Source organism: Lacerta agilis, chromosome 3, assembly GCF_009819535.1.
Source record: "Lacerta agilis isolate rLacAgi1 chromosome 3, rLacAgi1.pri, whole genome shotgun sequence".
In the NCBI taxonomy this organism is placed as follows: domain Eukaryota; kingdom Metazoa; phylum Chordata; class Lepidosauria; order Squamata; family Lacertidae; genus Lacerta; species Lacerta agilis.
Window position 1 is genome coordinate 39,948,082 of NC_046314.1, and position 22,315 is coordinate 39,970,396.

The 22,315-nt window shown below is 41.8% G+C and overlaps 1 protein-coding gene across 1 annotated transcript; it reads right to left on the reverse strand.

Moving 5' to 3' along the window:
- Nucleotides 1–1,709: 1,709 nt before the first annotated feature.
- Nucleotides 1,710–16,241, reverse strand: AKIRIN2 (akirin 2). The gene is made up of 5 exons (XM_033143388.1): nucleotides 15,530–16,241; nucleotides 4,559–4,699; nucleotides 3,626–3,775; nucleotides 2,645–2,716; nucleotides 1,710–2,389 (listed from the first exon to the last, which is right to left on the reverse strand). The coding sequence occupies exons 1-5, from the start codon at nucleotides 15,735–15,737 to the stop codon at nucleotides 2,379–2,381; spliced, it is 582 nt and encodes a 193-aa protein (XP_032999279.1). The 5' UTR covers nucleotides 15,738–16,241; the 3' UTR covers nucleotides 1,710–2,378.
- Nucleotides 16,242–22,315: the final 6,074 nt, after the last annotated feature.

Below are 22,315 nucleotides of genomic sequence, written 5' to 3' on the forward strand. Positions count from 1 at the left end.
TAATGTTCTGAGCTGAGCACATTAAGATGGCTGTAGAGTGCAGACTAGACAATGTTGATTGTTGAGGTGGGATGTGAGACTCCCTACTGATGTTTCTTTCCCACTGTGGGAGGCTATACTCTAATGTGGTGAGTTAACAAAACTATTTTAGAGAATGGTGATCACCACTGTAAGTATTTTTTTTCAGAAGAAACTGTAGAAGCTACCTTATTTTCAGTATTTGCATTCAGTGCCTGCTTATAAGTTTGAAGCAAGCTCATCATCAAAGGAAGACTGATCAATACTGGCCTGCTTGGTACCAAAGCTGTGCCTAATGCATTGTTTCAAGAGACCAGGAAGATATTGAAGACTTTATGCTTGTTTAATCTCTGACATACTGAATAATCAGTATGACACTTTGGATAACAGTGTTCGTCATTGTTTTAGCTGGTGTTCGAACAGTTCTCTTTAATCTTTCAATTTCCCTTGGCATGACTCTCAAAACAGTTGCAATTTCCTTTAAAAAAACAACCTTAAAGTGAGAAAAAAATGCAATCAAACCTCAAAGTTATGTTTGCTCCTTAAGAACCTAAATTTGAGAGTGGGGAATTGCAGAACTCTAACCCTCTTGTAGCAGAAGCCTGGCTGAAATTACAGCAGGAGGAAAGAACACTAGCAAAAATTCAGGCTCAGAATGTTGCAGTGTGGCCATCCAAATGCAATATAACAGCGTTCCAAAATGTAAAATCGCTTTGAACAATTTCAGCAGCATCAATACTAGAAAAAGATTGAAATGCAAGCCAAATGAGCAGTCATGTCTTTCAAGTTAAAATTGAGATTTTAATCAGAAGTTTTAAGAATCCTCAACGTTCACTCCCCCCAGCTTGAAAAATTCTTGGCAGCTGTGGTAGCAAAGGCAATGATTACTTTCAAGAAAAAGAAGTTTATACAAAGACTTGGACCATACTTAAAAGTTAAAAAGCTACGTGTGGTAGCTATTAGGAGTGTGCACCAGATGTTTTCACAGAAGTGCCTGAAATCTGCAGATACAGCAGCTCATTCATAGCGAATTAAGCTTTGTAAATTGTAGGCAGATGCATGCAGTAGTTTTGTGCAGCACACCTTTAAAGTATAGTTCAACTTTCATGTTATGCTAGAACTGGACACCTTTTGCAAGTATGATCACCCCTTCTGAGGCTACAGTGCCACATGAAATCTTGAGAGCTCCTGATCACACTGAAATGTGATATTAATGGCAGTTTGACTAAAAAATATGAAAACCTTCAAATCACACCAATTTTGTCTTGAAATTTTAGTTCAGAGCTGACCAATCCCCCACAGTAACTATGAATATGCTTTTTTTAAAATTTAGATAAAAGTATTGATGCAAACAGGAATATGTTCCTCTTGGCAGTGCTTTCTACGTACTTGTGAGCAGTTTTTCAGACAGGGAAACCTCCTAAAGAGATCAGGGCAGGTTTCTTCTAAAATCCTTATAGAAAGGAACCTTGGCTCATCTCAGATTTCTGAGGTTTAGTGAGTCATCCCCAAAGTTAACAGCTTCTGAAAGCCTGCCTCACAGTCGGCAGCAGGCCAACTGACTATAAAAAAGGAAGCTTTCTTAACCTCTGGTTTGGTCACCTTTTCTTCCTGAGCTAACAGCTGCTTGAAGTTTCACTTATTTTATCCAAATGGTGGCAAAATGCCACCTATATATTCAAACACACAGGTTAGAAGTAAATGTTTATTCTTTCAACTAAATTCCAGTACTACAAGGGCAGTAAAACAATGATACACTGAAAAATTGCAGCAATAAACATTTGTTAAAGACTGATAGAATAAATAAAACCTACAAAAATGAGAAATTATATAAACCCATTCTTAACCCCCCAAAAAGTCATGGAATACAGAAATGCCCTCCTTCACTATTTCACAGGCAGTACTGTGGGCTATTTGCTTTAAATTTGTCCAGGAATTACATTCTAATTTAACTGTGAATATAGCTTTGCAGTGCACAGTTATGAAAACCACACTAACTTCAGTCAGAAGTGTCATTCTACACTTTTATTTACACAACCAGTGAAGGGCAGAGTTCTAGTACACCAGCTTTAATCCTTTTACTTTTCAAACTTATTAACATAAGCCAAATTGTAATGATACAGCAAATGAGACCACTGGTATTAACAGGTAGCAAAGGTCCACATCCAGGTGGTACTGACATCAGGGAGCACTCCAAAACCAGTTGCTGCATAAGAGTGGTTGCCACTGACAAAAGCTTGAAATAACCAGTGTATACAGAGAGGGGAAGGGGGAATATGGCATTGTTGCAAGTCTTTAAAGGACAGCTTGCAACAATAGAACAGGGTTTCAGGGCTGCCCACATATGCAGAAAACATGATTCATGAAACATCTGAAAAGAGAAAGAAAGAACTGCATCAGGGAGAACAGCACACAAAATTCTACAAACTCACTCTAGCACTAAACTGCAACTTGCCTCAGCATACAGAAAGCCAATGTGTGGATCCTAGATTCCAGCGAGCACAGTTCTACTCACAGGATTTCCCCCCACCAACATAAGAAGTGGAGGCAATTTCTGTGGCTCCCCGCTCCCAATATGCTCAGGGGTCTCTCTGCAACAACATGGACAATAGCTCAAAATACTTACAACTTGCAGGCTGTTCTCCATATCGTCGCATGATCTGGTCATGCGTGAACTTCACAAATGCGTCATACTGTTCTATAAACAAGGAATATTCCAAGTGAATAATCAAATGTAACAACTGCTTGAACAGACTCTTCAGATCACAGCCAGTACAGGAAAAAGGAAGCACTTCACATTAAGCACACGTATACTCTATTTGTGTGTCAGTTGGCTCTCTCTGCATTGTGCCTAAGCACCTGCTGACTTCCCTTATAGGACTCTGTCTAGATGTAATAAAAGGAAGTCAGAGAAGGCCTCACATCCTCCCTTTAACTGTAGAAAAACTCTTTCATCATTACATGTGGGCACAGATATTGTGAACTAAACAGGTGGCATCCAGCACACTCATGCCCTGATATCATCTGCCAGTAAAGTGACAGATAATCAGGTCTAAGTATTGTCATCATTTAAAAGCCGGCAAAGGATCATCAGATCCAAAAGTCAGCTTTCTACACAGGGAGTTAACCTAAACTAAAGCCCAGAGCAAATTGTGATGAACATTTATGTTGGGAATGCTTTTAGTGCAACATGTGAGAACTCAAGCGGCTCAGCCAAGCCAAGCTACTTTTCCTGCTCAACATCGTAGTGCAGGAATACAACTTGGTTAGTAATCATTTTGTGACTGCCACCCTACAGCAGGGGTGGGCAACCTGTGGTCCTCCAGATGCTGGACACAAACTCCCACTAGTCCTGGCCAACATGGTCAACAGCCACAGATAAGAGCTGTTGTCCAGCAACATGTGGAGGATCCCTTCCCATGCTACAGTAGAAATATCTTGCAGCAAATTGAAAGGAACAGGATCAGCCCTACTCCTCCAGATAGAGCCATCTCACAAGAACTCGGCTACAATTATTACTCAGGAGACGGATCTTTATTTGTAACAACTCACTACTGACTAATGTATAATTACTGCAAGTTTAATGCACTGTTTATTTTTGTCATACCTGCAAGTTTTGTGGTCAAAATTTCTTCATACTCTTCACGGATTTTCTCTTCACGTTCTTTGAGCAAGCGTTCACATATCATTCCAACTTGTCTGAGAGTAAAGAGGGGCTGTTCTTTTTTCAGTGGCGATGATGCTGCAGATGAAGTACCTATGAAAAAGTATTTTCATAGGTAATTAAGGTATATTTTAGAGATCCTCCTAATTACTGACGAGTGCATAGAATACACTTGTAGCTGTTTTGAGGATCAGATTTTTGACCAGTGAGTGCAACCTCTGTCACAATCCAAAGCGAAGTCAACTGTGCTTTATGTTTCCATAGATTTAAAGTGTGTAACTTTCTCTGTATGGTGGCTTTTGAAGACAACAGTCTAAGTTAAGTGCCTGTCGATTATTTACAACAATATGTGTTGGCAACATCTCAGAGTATCCACAAGGTAATTTGTCTGCAAACGTATAAAATATGGCTTAATTTGCTAGTTACTCTTAAAAGTCAGGCAGAGGAATCTCTGCTGGCTTGCCTGCATGTATGTTGGCCTGTTTTATTTATTTTGTCATTTGCTCCACCCACCCTTGGAATGTGGCCCTTGGAAAACTGTCCATGTTAAAATCTCCTCTCAGGCTGAATGAGGTTCCCGTCCCTGGTATATATATAGTATGTTGCTCTTATTTTATATTCAACTTTTGGTACCCTTTTCAAAAAGGGTGGGCAACAGCCCATCTTAAAGTATATTCTCTCAATGATTATCTGGAAGAGATCAGTTAAAAGTTTCTTATGAATATGCTCTTTTTTATTTCCACTGTTAATACTAACAAGAGTATATCTGCTCTTCAAATAAAACTCTTCCTTCCACAGAATTTTTTCAGTGAGACGCATAACTTACCTAGGATCCAAATTATCAAATGTTATGCAAGTTTACTTTAAAAATTTTACCTGGCAAAGCTGGTCCACCAAGGAGAAATGCTTGTGACTGTGCATCAGTAGAACAACAGGGATCTGTTTGCTGAAAGTTTTCTAGATGTCTCCTCTTCTGCATGCGTTTGTACTCCTGTTTTATATTGTACAGAATTTGCTCTAGAAAAAGGAAAACATATTCATTATGTTTCTGCTTATTAGTCTAGCAAAGATTTCAAAACCCAAACATGTTACATTGACTATGTATGTTATACAAATGCTGATTTACTATAGTATGCATCTTAGAAGTATGGCTATACAGTTCTGTAAAAACATTAAGAACATATAAATAATTTTTGAGAAGTTAAAATTTTGTATTATAAACCCCAGCAATGTTCTTTCCCATGCAAATTCCTAACCAGCAACAGGTAGGGGGCCTAAATGGTTACATCTAGCAGGGGTCTCTGTTAACAGAAAGGGAAATTATTGGAGATTGGAGCAAGGAGGAATGCAAGGGAGGGAATCAGCAAAACCTGCCTCCACACCTCTTTTGTTAGCAGAGAGGAACACTGAATCAAAGCTCCCTCAGTAGTTGCACTCCACCCAATGTCATTAGTATCCACCACCAGCCTACTATGACCTCCACTTTCTCCTAAAATAGTGAGAAAAATGACAGGTTACAAGCGTTAAATTGCGAACCATCGTTCCCTGGCATAGATTTGGTGGCAGCTACATTCATTCCATCTCCCTGATTTAGTCCGGCTTTAAAGGCACTAGACAATCAAGGACAATTTCCATGAACATGTTGTCAGTAACTCCTTATTTCTGTAGATGTGATGTTTCTACCCTCCTGCATACTGACTCTGTGACTGGGCCACATATGCAAAATAATCTGTGCTGCTTTTCCAAAGTAGATCTGAATAATTATGCATCACATTATCTCATTAAACTTAACTAAGTATTACCATTAAAAACATACATCACTGTATGAGTTATAATTCATTTCTGAAATATTGCTGTATATGGAATGCACTACTGGCTTAAATGTGCACCATCCCCTTCCATTATGGCTTCTCTCAATCTTATGATAATATTCTCTAGACTGCTGCCTGGTGGGCAAATATGCATGCTCTCCCTTACAGATCTGCACTCTTCCCTGCACTTCACCAGAAAGAAACAAAAGGGGAAAGCAATCAGCCCTATCTACAGCACTTGCTTTGTGGGGCAAATGTAGTGAGACTGATTGTGTCTTTTTCCTCTCTTCACCTCTATCCCATGCAGAGGGGTATCCACAGAAGAAGCAAATGTTTGCCGGCAAGCATCTTGCTTAAGTCTTATGCAAGCACTTCTACAGAAATGCATCCCCAACACTGCTGGCAGGGGAAGAGTAATCTGAGTGCAGATTCTCTCTCCCCACCCCTCTAATTTCAGCTTGCAGGTCTTGCAGGGAAGACTTCCACATGTAAACTCAGAACACCAAGATGCACATGCCACCTTTAATTTCACACACACGCCACATCTGCCAAAATTAATCCGACTGTAGAATTAGCTCATTGTCACCTAAAGCCAATCTAGATTCCCCAGATTCTCTGCATGCCAGACACCATGGGGTATACTACTACCATCTCCTTTAAGGCAGTTAATGTAGCCTCTTTTGCCTCATCTAGCCAGCTTGCAAATACCAACAGAGTAAATATACAGTCACTTCCATTACTTGGGCGCATTTGCTCATGTCCAACCTTGGAAACATTCCCAGATGGTTGTCTCATCATGGTACTTTAAAAAAATGATCATCTTTTTTTTTTGAAAAAAAGAACTTTCACTCTAAAAATCATAGAATAATAGTAACTTCCCGATCTGTTATAAAGTCCTATGTAAGATGAAACCTGGCACTTTGCTAAGACAACAATAAAAGAGTAGCAAAATCTGTTCTCATAGAAAGGACAGCAGAGTATCTTCAACACCTCAGCTAGTAAGTGGAAGTTGCACAGGATTCAAACCAGTTTAAGATATACAGTACAATATAGATCCATTTCTCTTAATTTGTATACTGCCTTATTTTACTATACCCACAGCAGTTTACAAGCTGAAGAAACAAAGAATGTACACCTTATAACAATCTAATCCAATACAAAAATGTGATAATAAAACATAACTTTAAAATAAGCAACTTACATCAAATAAAGTAATTAATAATAATCACAACAACATTTTTTATTTATACCCCGCCCATCTGGCTGGGTTTCCACAGCCACTCTGGGCGGCTTCCAACAAAACACTAAAATGCAATAATCTATTAAACATTAAAAGCTTCCCTAAACAAGGCTTCTTTCAGATGTCTTCTAAAAGTCTGGTAGTTGTTTTTCTCTTTGACATCTGGTGGGAGGGTGTTCCACAGGGCGGGTGCCACTACCGAGAAGGCCCTCTGCCTGGTTCCCTGTAACTTGGCTTCTCGCAGCGAGAGAACCATCAGAAGGCCCTCGGCACTGGACCTCAATGTCCGGACAGAACAATGGGGGTGGAGACACTCCTTCAGGTATACTGGACCGAGGCCAATTAAGTGTCAGCACCAACACTTTGAATTGTACTCGGAAATGTACTGGGAGCCAATGTAGGTCTTTCAAGACCGGTGTTATGTGGTCTCGGCGGCTGCTCCCAGTCACCAGTCTAGCTGCCACATTCTGTATTAGTTGTAGTTTCCGGGTCACCTTCAAAGGTAGCCCCACATAGGACCATATTGCAGTAATCCAAGTGAGAGATAACTAGAGCATGCACCACTCTGGCAAGACAGTCCACAGGCAGGTAGGGTCTCATTAGAATAGTCATTCCAGTCTACAGCAAGAGTGGCTAACCTGTGGCCCACCACATGTTGGGACTCCAAAACCAACCAGCATGGCAGTGGTTAGAAATGGGAGTTGTAGCCCAACAACATCTGGAGAAACATGAGTTAACCAAACCCTGATAAGAGCAGGATTTGAGAAGTTCAAGCTATCAATCATCTATTAGTTAGACAAAAATTAAAATAAAATAATGGAATGCTTGTTTTATTAACATTAAGAAACTTCCCATTTTTTTTACATTTAGCATCCGAATCCCTAACTCCTTCTAAACCTTCAATAGATTGAATCCATGCCTAATCTCACACTGTGAAAACTATCCCTTTTGCATTCAGTATTTGTTCCCATTTTAAAAAATAAAAAATCCATATATTGCTTTTGAAAAATGTCAGATAATACCTGTATGTAGAAGAATTGAAACTTACAACTATTTTCACTTTTTCGGACACTACACAGAAAATATCAAGAGGTTGCATTAGTTTAACCCAGGGGTGCCCAATTCTTTTTCAAAGAGGGCCAGATTTGATGAAGTGAACAAAGTTGACCTTTTTTTGAAGTTGAAGTTGTTGAGCTTTTTTAGGATTTTACCCCAGGAGATAAACTGCCACAGAGGCCGGATTAGGCCCCCAAAACGAACTCTGGACATGCCTGGTCTAACCAGAAAGCCAGACAAGATATAAAAGGTGCACTCTAAAGAATAGTTAACAAGCATCTCTGAATCATGCCTTGAAGGCAGAAACCAAAGGAGGCTGTGGAATGCTGGTCCCAGTAGTCTAGTCCTTTTCAATAACCAATAGTACATTATTTCTATCTTTGGAGTATGCTTCTCATACAGGAAACTATCATCACTAAAGCATATTCACTTTCAATGTTGTATTTAAGCTAATGTTGTTTAAATAATATTTAAATCTAATTTTTAAATTGTTAGCAATTTCCATACTTACTATTTCTTGTCATACTGTAAGCATAGTTTCAATGTCATGGTAGCATTCCTGACACAAGGCCCCAAAATACCCAAGATATTGTCACTGTCAGCCAAGGTAGTGTAGTGGATAAGAATGTTGGGAGTAAGACCTAGGAGATCAGGTCTTATAGCCCCCCACCTAGCCATGAAGCTCAGAGTCTAGTTCACATCTACTACCCCAAACTATGGCTTAGTGGGAACCTACAGGCACCCACCAGCTTGCAAACACTTTGTTTTTCCATTATTATTGTTTGCCACCATGCTGAGCTACACCAAGGTTTGCGTGACCATGTTGTCCGAACCATGGCTTGTGGTTAAGCTTTGTCTTCACCAACCACAAACTGTAGCCACAAATAAATCTAAGACAAATAACCAGGACTGCCAAAAAATTTACGATTGGATTTGAGTGTCAATGAATTATGCAGTACAGAGAACAACCATTATGATTATCTTTTGAGTTTAGATTTACCACCACTGCTGGGTTTGACAAACCTGGAGTTCAAAAGCGAGTCACTTTAAACAAGGTACTGCCAAGAAAACAAAAAAAGTATTCATATCAACAGCCATGATCCAGAGGCTCCACCTGCCACTGCTCTGAGCCCCAACACAAAAAGAAATTATCCACAAATGAAGCACCAGGTAAACAGTGCATTCAAAGACCTGTGCTGGAATGAAAACTATGTGCTGATGAGAGTCCTGGTTGTAGGGGGGAGTCTCCACACACACACACACACACACACACACACACATTCAGTGGAGCAATCCAGATCAGCCCTTGTTGGATTAAGGTTCAGGTGACCAACTTTATGTTGAAAGAAATCTTGTAATATGAGCAGAATTGTCCAGAGGGTGAGGAGGAAGTAAAGAATCCACCCCAACCCCCCAAAACAGGCAGAACTGGGAAATCCCCAACCAAAGATTCTGCTAAGCAGTAAATCCTATGGTTTAATCCAAAACTGTCCATGTGCAAGCCAAATGGACTTCTGCTTGCGCAACAAGACTTCACTTTCCTCCCCTTGCAGTCCTCCACATGCCCTCAAAATCTGCTCAGGGGGTTGGGGGAGTGCAGGGGACAGCAGATGAAGCTAAAGCCCAATTGTGCAAGTGGAAGTCCACTCACACATTGGATTCCACCCCTAATCTTCCAAAAGAATAATGCAGATTATATTCATATTTCCACTCTGGCTCAATAACCTCTGTTAAACAACAGAAAATGATGCAACAATAATTGTTACTTCCATTACACTAAGGGCATTCCACTGAATACGGACTAAATACATGGCAGCAAAACCTATTATATAATACTGATCTTTAACTGGTGGGCTCAAACTCAAGTTGGTCACACTTTGGGTTAGTGATATTTTTTCTTCTTTTAAGCAGAGAAAGAGGAAAACCAGAAAAGACCAAAAAGTACTAAAAATAGTTTTCATGCTTTGCTAGTACACTGAGATATAAAAGATGATACTGAAAATGTTTGGAATGTTAAGGCTACTGAAAGCTGCCACTGGTATATCCACACGCTTCTCAAGTTCTCACTAGTGTTACCTCTTCCTGTAACTTGGGAATAACATTATACCAGCACATCAACTGTACCAGCTCTGCCATCTTCGTATTCGTGGTTTGAAAAGTAGGACAGTTCAAAAAGGACACAGCAGGATAAGCATGGATCATTTCATATGAAGTCATATTGGATAAATGCCCCCAAAGTCTTAGAACCTACAGTATGTACTCCAAAGGCTTCATGAAAAGCATCTAAATGTATAAACATGTGTTCAAGATGACTGGGCAAGTGTGTTGCTCAGTCTAGGATGGCTCTGTCATGCAAGCAGGTCATCAAGTGATGAATAGGCACTTACACATGGGTAGGCAAACGAAGGCCCAGGGGCCGGATCTGGCCCAATTGCCTTCTAAATCCGGCCCGCGGACAGTCTGGGCATCAGTGTGTTTTTACACGAGTAGAATGTGTCCTTTTCTTTAAAATGCATCTCTGGGTTATTTGTGGGGTATAGGAATTCTTTCACCCCCCCCCCAAATAAATATAGTCCAGCCCCCCACAAGGTCTGAGGGACAGTGGACCGGCCCCTGCTGAAAATGTTTGCTGGCCCCTGCTTACATGTGAACCATTTTAAGAGAAGGATTATTAGCACTGATCAAAGTCAGAAATTACATACCAGATGACCCAACTATAGCATTGTTTTAGGCATTTATTCACTTACAACTGTGACTTAGTTTTCACTAAGGTGACAAATTTGTGTCTGGGCTGTAACTTCTTTAGACTGCATGATTGATTGGCATTTTTTTCTATGGAGATGCAATCTTAGGAAAACTTGACATACAAGTCTTACCAGACTTCAATCAAAGTGTGTCAAGTCCCAGGTAAGTGTCTATACAGAGCTGAGGAATCTATGACCCTCCAAATGTTGCTGAGCTACAAATCCCATCACACCAACCACTGGCTATGCTGGTTGGGGACGATGGAACAATTGGAGGGCCAAAGGTTTCCCACTCAAATGTAGAAGACTGAAAAAGCAGGCATGTGATTCCTTAACATTAATCTCTACTGATAAAGCCCAGACAGAAGTTTAATATCAAGATGCTACTATGGCAAGTGATCCTATACTTTTTTAGTTATTTGGATTTTATATTAAAGTCTATGAACAGGAATGCTACAGGTGTCTGCATTGGTATTAAACCTAGATTATAAAACGTAGCTAGAAATTCCCAAATGGGAAAAGCTCTATAGCTCCCCAAGATAAAAAGTACTTTTTCCACCATGATTGTTCCAAGTAAATACACTGCACACCAAAATTACATCTTTGTCATACAGGTTTTAAGATATGCAATTTCTTTCAGACATGTACAAGTAGAAAAATCGTAGAGAAAAGGCCAATTCAGCATGAATTCAGCAACACAGCAGCTGTCCAAACAATGTTTAAAACTCTTTGATACAATATTTACTCTGAAAGTTTCCCCTCTTCTCTCCTAATAGAACACTTATTTACCTATTCAAAACAGCTGGTGGCTCTTTCTTTTTTTAGTGACACACCCACCAACTCCAAAGCTAGATTTTCTTCCTTAATTAAACATGATTGGCCCAAATCAATGTTTACATTGGCATAGATCCAAACATGCCTTTTGTGAACAGAAAGGTATTTCTGCTTGTGCAATGTACCCCAGTAATTCTTCTGTTTCCTCATCCTGTTACAAACATGTATGCCCCATTCCAAGCCATTCTAAGAGGCTCAGTAAACCCTCAGGAACAGCTTGGTTGGGTGTGTGCAAGGGGTAAGGATGGGGAGAGGGGGGAGGGGGGAGAGACAGAACACCACTGTTCTTCTCAAGATCCAACCTCCTAAATTCAAGGGGAAATTGAGACCTGAAGTGCTGTACATTGAACTGCTTTTAACCAATTCCTATGGCCAATTAGATTACTCAGTCTACAGTCTGATGAGCTAATATGCTGACCCAGCAACTCTGAAAAATGAGCAAAAGATGACCGAACTGATATAAGGACAAAACTTCTCTTGCTGGCTAATGCAGCAACTTGACCCCAGTACAATGCAGCTGATGGTGTGGGGTAGTAACATTTTTATACATGAAAAAACCTATTGTTACATTTTTCAATGGGGAAAAAATCCACTTTAAGAATGCATTCATAGAATTAGTAACATAACTAATGAATACAATACAAATTCAAATTGGCCAACTAGAATGGATATACTCGTTTAAATCTCTAAATCTAAGTTGTAATTAACTTTTTCATGTGACTATTCAGACAAAATATTTTATGTGCATAACTCTTCCTGCATGCTGAAACTTAATACTTTACAATGCTTTCATTTCATTTATTACAATATAAATAATGCAAAGGAATATATGTCACTCAGCTATCACGCCAGAATTGCAGTAAAAATAATTTCCAAGTAAGCCAGGGGTGGAAAACCCTTTTCATATTAAGGGCAACTGACCCATGGGAAAAGCCAACCATGGAAGCCACTGCTAGTGATAAGCAGTTAGCACTTCATTATCTTTCTGCCACCCCATCTCTACTTCTATATTTTGTCTTATGAATCTACCTGCACTATGTTCCACTAAGTCTGGGAGTGCACTTGCTGGGGACAATTGTGTGAGCCTTCTTGGTGGCAGCACTCAGATAATGGAAAAGAGGTTGATGTTTGAGTTTTAGGAGAGCAGTAATGATTTCAATCTGTTCTAACAAGCCTTCCTGTTGAGTGATGTATTTAGACTGCCCTAGTTGTTAGATGCCCTTTCATGCTGCAGTTTTAACTTATTTAATTAAAATACTGTATTTTTGTTGTCATGTTTCTGATCTAGATGCCTCCTTGGGAGCGCAAAGGCAGGGTAGAAATGATCTAAAATAATATTTTAAAAAGCTTAAGTCAAATAAACACACAAAGTCAGTTTTCAATCAATTAGGGCAACAAAAGAATTCCATTAAAACCCAAATCACTGAGTACTGCCACTACTGATGGCAACACACAAGTGGTACCTGTGTTTTGTATAAAATGCAGTAGCTGCATTCCATGAAACTTTGTTGCCCTTAACAAGACCAGCAACAACTAACACTGCAGAACACTAAAGTCATTCACAGTGTCTCATGAATGTAAAGATATTTAGTACTTATCAATGCTTATTAAAAGCAACCAAACCCACATCCTATTATGACAGCATTGCAACCAATCCTTACATCACACCTATGTAAGAAAGTCTACTCAACTGGCTTAACAGTTCAATGTTCTTAAACTGTACATATAGGAATATTTGATGCGCTACCTGATCTTCTAAATCTTTTGCTAAATTAGTATAACCTAATGTTTGCTAGATTACTGTAAGTCATCAATAGACAAGTTTCACTCATCCTCTTGCATGAAAGAACAGACACATATTTGAGGCCCTTATTGTCATGCTTTAATTTACAGACCCGTTAGATAAAGCACATGCCTGTTTCTGAGACCAGAAACATACAATAAATAAATTCCATGCAGCACTAGTATTTCTTGTGGAGTAAGACATTAGAAATATAGGTTATTTCATCCCCAAGTTATTATTGGACAATTTGAACAAAGTCATAAGAATTTACACAGAAGCCCCACATTGTGAAGATTTACTTAAAACTAAATACCTTTGAATAACAAATATCCAAATAATTTTGAAACAGACCTCTATGTGGAATTATTGGTCTTTAGTCCCAATTAGCATCTAAGGAAGCTCATCTAAGTGTTCAAATACAGTACCTAGTTTTATATTTTTTTCTGGGTTTTTCAGCAGCACTGCACTTTTCAAGAGGATATGTGCTCCTAACCACTAATGCCTTCAAACTGCAGCTCCTTGACATGCCCAGCTGTTCACATCTCTAAATCAATTTTAAACCCACATTTACATTAAATATTCATTGCATGGATACTTCTACTTCCAGTGAAGTAACCAATCATAAATGTTAGCATTTAACTAACACAACCTTGGTTCCTGCTTAAACATTTAGCAATGTTTAACTACTTTATCATTCAAACTAAACTGCAATCCTGAATACATGCTCCACTAACATAATTTACCAATGAGAAAGGTGTTAATTTAACTACCACACTTTGTTAACCCTATTCAAATCAAATGTAGTCCACCAGGGTTTAACAGGAGATGGCTATGGTCCCAGACATTTCAGCATATCACCTCTCACAAGTGAGATTATCTATACAATGGGAAGACCAATATAATTTGAAGCAAGTTATTGTACACATACCAAGAGGCAAGATTTAAGGGCTAATTTAAATATTCCTATTTCCATGTGACAGCAAGCATTCTGTAATTAATGTGGCTTACACAGATCAACTTCTTACTATATGAAAACACAAACTCTTTGGAAATGAAAGCTTAGTAATAACCAGCAAATTACTATGCCTGCTATCTCAGATAATCTTATCTTCAGACCCAAATGCCACATCCATATATGCAAAATAAACTGAAGATAATGGTCCCTACATTCATGAATTACTTGAGAACTGGGGGAGGGGGTGAAGACGACAAAATGGGGGAGGATAAACACTATATAGAGAATAAGATTTCAAATAGATCCGTTAGTGGAATCCACACTCTGGGCCAACCATGTAAATACCTTCAGAAGTGTAATTCAATGAAACCCGATCCTGCAATTTATTCATTAGGTCTTTGGGTTCAGGAGGAAGAAGAGACAGGTTATCACTAACATTTCTGTTTAGTGACATTAAAATGCATTCTCATCCCTATGAAGAGATGTTCAACAGCCACTGCCTTATTACAGCTTCTTCTTACAAGAACGCCTTTATTGATTTGAGCCCCCGCGGAGACGTGAACAATACCCGGCTCAATAGTGTAAGGGGGTGGAGTGGGGTTGGGGAGAGAAATTCAATTCTTTATCGTGGAACCGGCCCCTGCCGTCGCCCGAGCAGTCCACCGTGGGGTGATTGATGACAGCCCCCGCTCCGTCCTTCTGCCTGCCCTCCCCCGGTGTTTGAACGGGAAGGCGGAGGCAAGGCCGCCTCGGCTCAGGCAACATACGCCCAAGAGTTTAATGGCTGCAACAAATCGATCGCCTGCACCGGGGAGGAGAGAAAGAAGGGCAAAGAGACGGAGAAAGACAGACACAGAGAGAGATTTCTCCCGGCCAAGATCCCGCCTCCCTCGCGATATAATTTCTCGGTTCCTCTTTCTCTCCGCACACATACAATTACCCCCGTCAAACGACAAGGAGCCAAGCAGCCCTCTCTCCCCCAAGGGGGGTGGGGGGGAGGAAGGTGCGGTGTTGAATAGAAAAATTCCCCTTTCCCAGACGCAGCCCGGCGGGGCTGAGTCTCCCCGCCCCTCTTCGCCCATTACACCGGCTCAGCCCCATTATCAACCCCCTTTCTGCGGCCTCTCCCGTATCGCTGCCACTTCCCCGCCCCCACCGTGGCGAGAGCGGCCATTTCCATTGTGCCGACTCCGCGGCGAAAGCGAAGCCAAAAGAGGTGGGGGGGGGAGGAAAAGGGGGGGTAGAGAAGGGAGGAGGCTGGGAAGAGAAAGCGGGGCGACGGGGGAGAAGCCAAGCGGACTTATTAAAAGCAAGCCAAGAAAGGGAGGAGGCGGCGGCCTTCGCCCCTTATCGTAGTGGAGAGTCTCTATCTCTCTCTCCCCCCGCCATGCCCCGCCCTAAGCGCCCCTCGGGGCCCCGCTTACCTGTGGTGAGGCGAGTGGACACTTCCCCGAAGGGCGAAGGCTCCATGCGCAGGTATTTCTGCGGGGACGAGGCGAAGGAGGCCGCGGAGGAAGAGGAGGCGGCGGCCGCCGAAGCGGACAAAGGGGCGCAGCGCCGCCGCTTCGGCGAGGCCGGGCTCAGGAGCGGGTCGAAATCCAGAGTCCTTTTTAAGGTGGCGCCGCAGGCCATGGCGGAGGTGGAGGAAGGAGACGACGAGGACGAAGAGGCTGAAGGAGCTGAGCAGGCTGGGCCTTTGCCACCGAGAGCGAGCGAGCGGGGCCGGAAGGGGCTGACGAGACTGGGGGGGGAAGGAGGGAACGGAGGAGAAGGGGAGGCGGAGGAGGCGCTTCAGGCGCTGCCTCGCCGCGTCAGGCTCTGGGTCGCCACCGCTACGCGCCTCCTGGGCTTTTCTGCTGCCTGCTGGCCACCGGCTCCGCCTGCGTCTCCAGGGAGCGGCCCGGAGCTCTCGGCCCGGCTCGGCTGGACTCGTCGGCTCCGCCCGCGGAAAATCCTCCCCGGGCCGAATCCGGGAGGGTGTCTAGGCCGGTGGGAGCGGCACGACGGGAGGCTACCCGGCCTGAGGCCGCCGATGACGAGAGATAGCCGCGGCGGTAGCAGCCGTGCGCCTCTGTGACTCTTCCACACCAGCAATATGGCGTCAATAACAACGCCGCTGATTCAAAAAACCATCCCTCGACGACGCGCCTGCGCGGCACGGGGGTGGCGCCCGCCGCAAAGGTTCAGGGGAGTTGTGGTTCTCTTAGGGTCACCTCCCGGCGTTTGAGGCAAGGGCGCAGGAGGGAAGGGGGGGACTACGTTTCCCGTCGTTCTTCGAGCTAAGGACTTGACTTCCGGGTGGAATTTAAATCCCCTCAGAGAACCCTGTACCTCAGGAATGCGAGTGAAACGGGGTGAAGGAATGGAAGCGGTCTTCTTAATATGGGGAGTAGCAGGAAAGGAGCCGGGCAGCGGGGAAAAGAGCTTAGTTTGCGGAAATTATAAATGGCTGGTGGTACTTAATTATAACATCAGCCATAATAACACCTGGTCCAGAAGAAAGGGCGTTTCGTTCAGCTATCTCTGAAACACTGAAGTAGATTGTGGGGAAAGATGAATGAATGAAAGAACAAGAAAAAATCCCCGAAAGGAAGAGATTTGCATTTATAATACTCTTCTTGACTGTGCTCCAGCTTGTGGGGTGGGGAGAAAAAACTGTCGTGTCAAATGGCTTCACCCTTCTAGACGACACTTTGTATTAAAGGAAATAAATCACGCATACAGCTCTAAAAATGTTTGAATTTAAATGCCAATAGTGACTGAAATAAATTCAAATATATGTGAAAACAAACATTTGATTCTCAAAAACATTAATAATTATACAGATAGAAAACCATGGTGTGCCTGTAAATTGATTTCTTTGAACGATGATGATAATTAATTTTTTTAAGGCCAGCCAAGAGCAGCAGATCCCCCCAGCAGATTTGGCTCTGTTTTGGGGTTCTAGTGAGTGATTATAGAACCTACAGTCTTACTCTGGAAAAGATGATAGCATGTAACAATTGATCACATTTTACAAGGCTCTCTCAGTAATACAACAAACCTGAAAAGCAGGCCAAAATTATTGTCCCCATATTGCAGTTGAAAAGTGAATATTTTGATTTGAATAGTTAATATCTATACCACTTTATGAGAGAGAGTGAGAAGTTTCCCCATGGTCACGTAGTGAATTTAAGCTGGGGAAAACATTTTAAGTCAGGGACTTCCTGGTTCTTGCCCACCGTTCTATTCAAGGAAAGAGTTATGGTTTTCTGAACTGGAAAATCTCAAATCAAGCAAACTACATAGGGTGCACCTGCAGTTGTATCATATCAGCCAAGCTGGAAGGCAGTGTGGCAAGCCTGGAGCTGGCAAGCAATCAGACCCAGATCGGGCTTGATGCTTTCAAGAGGTGGCCATGGGGCAGACTCGAAATCGAGCAGATCCTAGCTCAGTCCCCATCCCTGGAATCAACTTTTCCCCCCTCCCTCTCCCATGCCACTAGAACTCATAGAATTGTAGAGTTGGAAGGGATCCTGAGGATCATCTATGCAATGCAGGAATCTGCAGCTGTCCCATATGGGAACTGAACTTGCAACCTTCACATTATCAGCATCTCCACACTGACCAACTGAGCTATCAAACTGGCAGATTTTTATTTTATGGTGTAAGCACTGATTATTGGGGAAACAGTAAGTAGGTCATGATTAGTCTTGAGCCACAAGGTCTAATATTCAACTAAATATTGCACCAATTCTTTAGCAGCTGATTTTATTTCATCATTTAATGGCAAGAATACAGAAGATGAGCAATATGAACAACATGTTTAGAGATTAGGAAGCTTGGCCTTTGGCATCTAATGCCAGTGGAGGGAGCCCTGATGCCAGCAGATGCCCCTTCCAAGCTTCCTGTAAAAATATTAAATATCCGTACACAGATCACTGTCAGAGTTAAACGATCGCAGACAGTGATATTTACGGTAGATCTCCCATCTCCTACATTACTGGAGTTTCCCACACCACTACCACAGAACTCCCAAGGGGAGGCAAAAGTCCAGATGGAAATTAGTGGGTGGACATAGCAGACAACACAGTGATTTTCAAGCAGCTCTCTTTATTCTCAGGCTGGAACAGAACTGAACTGAAGGGCTGAGCCAGCCTGCTTACCTATATAGTATTCAGTAACATGCAACAGTAAAGACTCTCTCTCTAGCTACCCAATCCGTGAGCGGCAATCTCAATCCTTCATTTGCATGTGCGGACCTGAGTGAGAACTGCAGCCACAGTAGGCAGAGTGAAACTATATACACAACACCCCTAGTGGCCTAGGGTGAGAACTTCAATACATAACAGAAATGTGACGTACACAAGCCATCTTCCTGCCAGTGTGCTGGCTAGGATTCTGCACAAGGAAGCACAGCTACAATTTACCCTTTACACAAGCACAAGCCTGTCTGAATCAACCTTGTGCTAGCCAAAGAAGGTCTGGCTGTAACTGATGAGTTCCAAGTATTGTTCACATGGGTTTGTTCTTCAATCAAATGAATTGTTAAGACATGTTCTAGCATCACATGTCCTGGTATTAGGTTCTGGCTAAAGGCCAGGATTTGGCTATGCACTTAGAAAGTGTAATTTCATTGGGGTGCTAACAACACTTTTTATTTAGGCATTTTTGTACTGCTTTATTTGTTTCCATGAAAGCCCATCATAAAAAGGAGCATAATAAAAACATAAAGCATAGCAATAGACAGGATTGGTTGGCATCTGTCTCAGGAGGCAATGGAGGAGTGAGCCTTTGGGAGTGAGGTCAAGCATCATAATAACACCTCCCCACCCTTTTAACAGGACATGGATTATTTAATGACCAAAGGCTTGAATATAGAGGAATGTTTTTGCCTGGCACCTAAAAACATGTAATGATGGTGCCAGGAGAGCCCCTCTGGGGAGAGCATTCCACAGACAGGGAATTATGACAGAAAAGGTTTGTTCTTGTGTTGTCACCCTCTGAACCTCTCAGGGAGGGGAGACATAGAGAAGGGCCTTTGATGACAAGCGCAGGGTCTGGGTTGGTTGATATGAGAAGAGGCAGTCCTTAAGGTATTGAGGTCCTGAGCCATGTAAGGCACATTTGTAATGCACATGTGACCTCAAAGGAAAACTTACATTTTGCCGCCACAAGTAACTCCAAAGTTATGTCTAAGATATTCTTTGTTGAAACAAAATCACATGGTTGTGCTCACTTCGGCAGCACATATACAAAATCAGAGGTTGTCAATAACCATTAGGTATACAGGCAACTCCCCATTTGCACACAGTTGAGGCATAAGTGACACCTGGAGCGGGTTTATGCTAGGTTACTAGATTTTTTTCAATGCATCCAGGGACACTTTTCAACTTTCTACTAAATAGATGTATTTTGTCAGAGGACTGATATATAAATCCGGGGACTGCCCCCGGGAAACGGGGACGTTTGGTAACCTTAGTTTATGCTCATCCTGCTGAACGCAACCCCTGCACAAATGGGGAGTTGCCTGTAGTTAAACCATTTTAGGCAATTTCTGCCTTTAAATTTGTATAATTTTCCAATTGTGTTTGCAAAGTATTTAGAACTAAAAGCTTCAACCTGATGGGGCTCTGGGAACTGCCTGATATTCAAATTAATAATAATAAGATTGGTGTCTGTTTAATTAATAAGCACACTATAAAGCTGCAACTACAATATAGACCTGTAATGTTTGCAAAAACCTAGCAGTGATATTTGGAAAGCATACTAGAATAGTGATTGTGGACAATCTATTTCTTGTCAAAGTTCAACAAGATGCACTAGTATAAACAACCTTCACAATTTTTTCATGTGGAAATCAGGCCTTTGGGAAGGATAAAAAGGACTGCCGCCTTATGCACACTTCTGAGAACAGATCCCACCAAATTCTTTTGAGTAAACATGCATAGCATTGCATTGTAAAAGTGGGGGAAAGCTTTCAGATTCACTTATGGCCTTGTAAGAAGGAAGCTGTGTCCCTTTCTGTTATTATACATTAATCAGCTCTGTCTGCTCTCTAGACTAGAACAGACTTACCATTAAAATGAGACTACCGAAGGCAACCTTTACCATAACTCAGCATTTTAAAATATAACAGTGGCAAGGATAGAACACAGAGTTCTTGGTCTTTGTTCACACAGGTGCTTTTGGGGAGAGACATTGAAAAATGACTTTAAACGCACAACATTGTGCTATTTAAAGCTGGGAATGAAAAACCAGTGAGCATTGCAGGAATTTTTCCATTGTTAATCATGCCCGATGGAAGATGCTATGGATTGCTTTTTTGCTTTAGGCTCCTATCATGTGCCATTTAACCTGGCAGCAAGCCCCCATTGTACTTAGCAGAACTTACTTCTGAATAGACATGGGCAGGATTACACTGTTAATGAATTTTATGTAGTGCTTTGAAAATGTGTCTGTGTCTGGACACCTATTTTTTTTTGTCATACCAGTCTCTCAGGAAATCTGTCTCCCAATTCTAAGCAAGCCAAGAAAGTGGATCAGCCACGTCAGATGAACACTGATTTTACAAGCTTCCTAAAAAAATACTATCACCTTCAGAGCATTATCACAAGGCATGAAAAATCCTTCCCAAGTAAGGTAAAGGTAAAGGTAAAGGTACCCCTGACAATTAGGTCCAGTCGTGTCCGACTCTGGGGTTGCGGTGCTCATCTCGCGTTACTGGCCGAGGGAGCCGGCGTACAGCTTCCAGGTCATGTGGCCAGCATGACAAAGCCACTTCTGGCGAACCAGAGCAGCACATAGAAACATCGTTTACCTTCCCACCGGAGCGGTACCTATTTATCTACTTGCACTTTGACATGCTTTCGAACTGCTAGGTGGGCAGGAGCTGGGACCGAGCAACGGGAGCTCACCCCATCGCAGGGATTCGAACCGCCGACCTTCTGATCAGCAAGCCCTAGGCTCTGTGGTTTAACCCACAGCGCCACCTGCATCCCGTCCTTCCCAAGTACTGTGCTGTCATTTCCTCCTTCTGCCTCTCTTGTATAGAGCTTCGTTGACCCATCTACTCCCATATTCCTTACACACTATTGCCTCTTTGCTATACACGCCCTACCCCTTCTTATAACTCTTTTACTTGACTTGATTTCCCCCTCCCAAATGTATCCCTCATGAAAGGAACACAATGTTTTCTCATCTTTATTATTTTGTTGATCTGGCTTGTTGTCTAACCATAGTTGAGTCACTGCTCTTGGAGATATGGTGCCTCCCTGCTTGAGACTTCAAGGAGTACTATAAACACACAGTATATAATTCAAAGAGATGGGATGAGCAAACAATGCAGGCTCATTTATGAGCAGGCTTAGTACCGCTTAAGATGCCTAAGGAAATCTTACTATTAAGAAAGGTTTGATGATGCGGCCTGAAAATGCTGTGTGAAAGATCTGTTGAGAGTCAGCAGAGTCTTGGTATACAACTGTCAGGGAAGACAACAAAGAAAGGCTAACACTATGTGGCTGGCTTAGCAATCACTACTTCATAGCTACATTTTGAGATATCAGCGAGTTACCTTAAGGAAAAATAAATATTGGTAAAGTTTGAGGTGTGAAGATTACCGGTACTTTGTTGTTATTTTCAAAATGGACAAGGCAAGCTTTAGGTAAAGCATCAAATCTATTCAACTCAGAGTACATCCACTGAAATCAATGGACCTAGCTTAGTCATGTTTATTTTTAATTTATTTTTATTTTTCTCTCCGCCCGGCATGTTTGTTAATTACAATGGGTCTACTCTGTGTAAAACATAGTTGAATACCAAGCTATTTATTTTCTGTAAGCCATTCTTGTACCACTCAATTGTGACCAAGTAACAGAACCCAAGATGGGCCTCTGCAAATAAGAAATGGCACTTCAGCAGCTCAGATTTCTATTGCCAACACTGCTAGAACAAACGTTCCCCCTTCTATCTTGCATGTAATAAAATGAAGCTTTTTGTTGCTGTTTTGGACAAACCACAGTTATGAAGACAAGAAACTGTAGCTTATTCTAATCTCAGCTCAAATAAACCTGATTTCAGTTAAGTTAAAGGCAGAGGAGGAACTTACTAAATGCCAAGTATGTATGTTGAAGATCTGAAGCATAAATTTCCTCTGTGGGTCATTTATTTATGGGTAACTTATAACCTTTGCTTGATCATTTGTTTGCTAGAGATAACCATGCACATCCTGG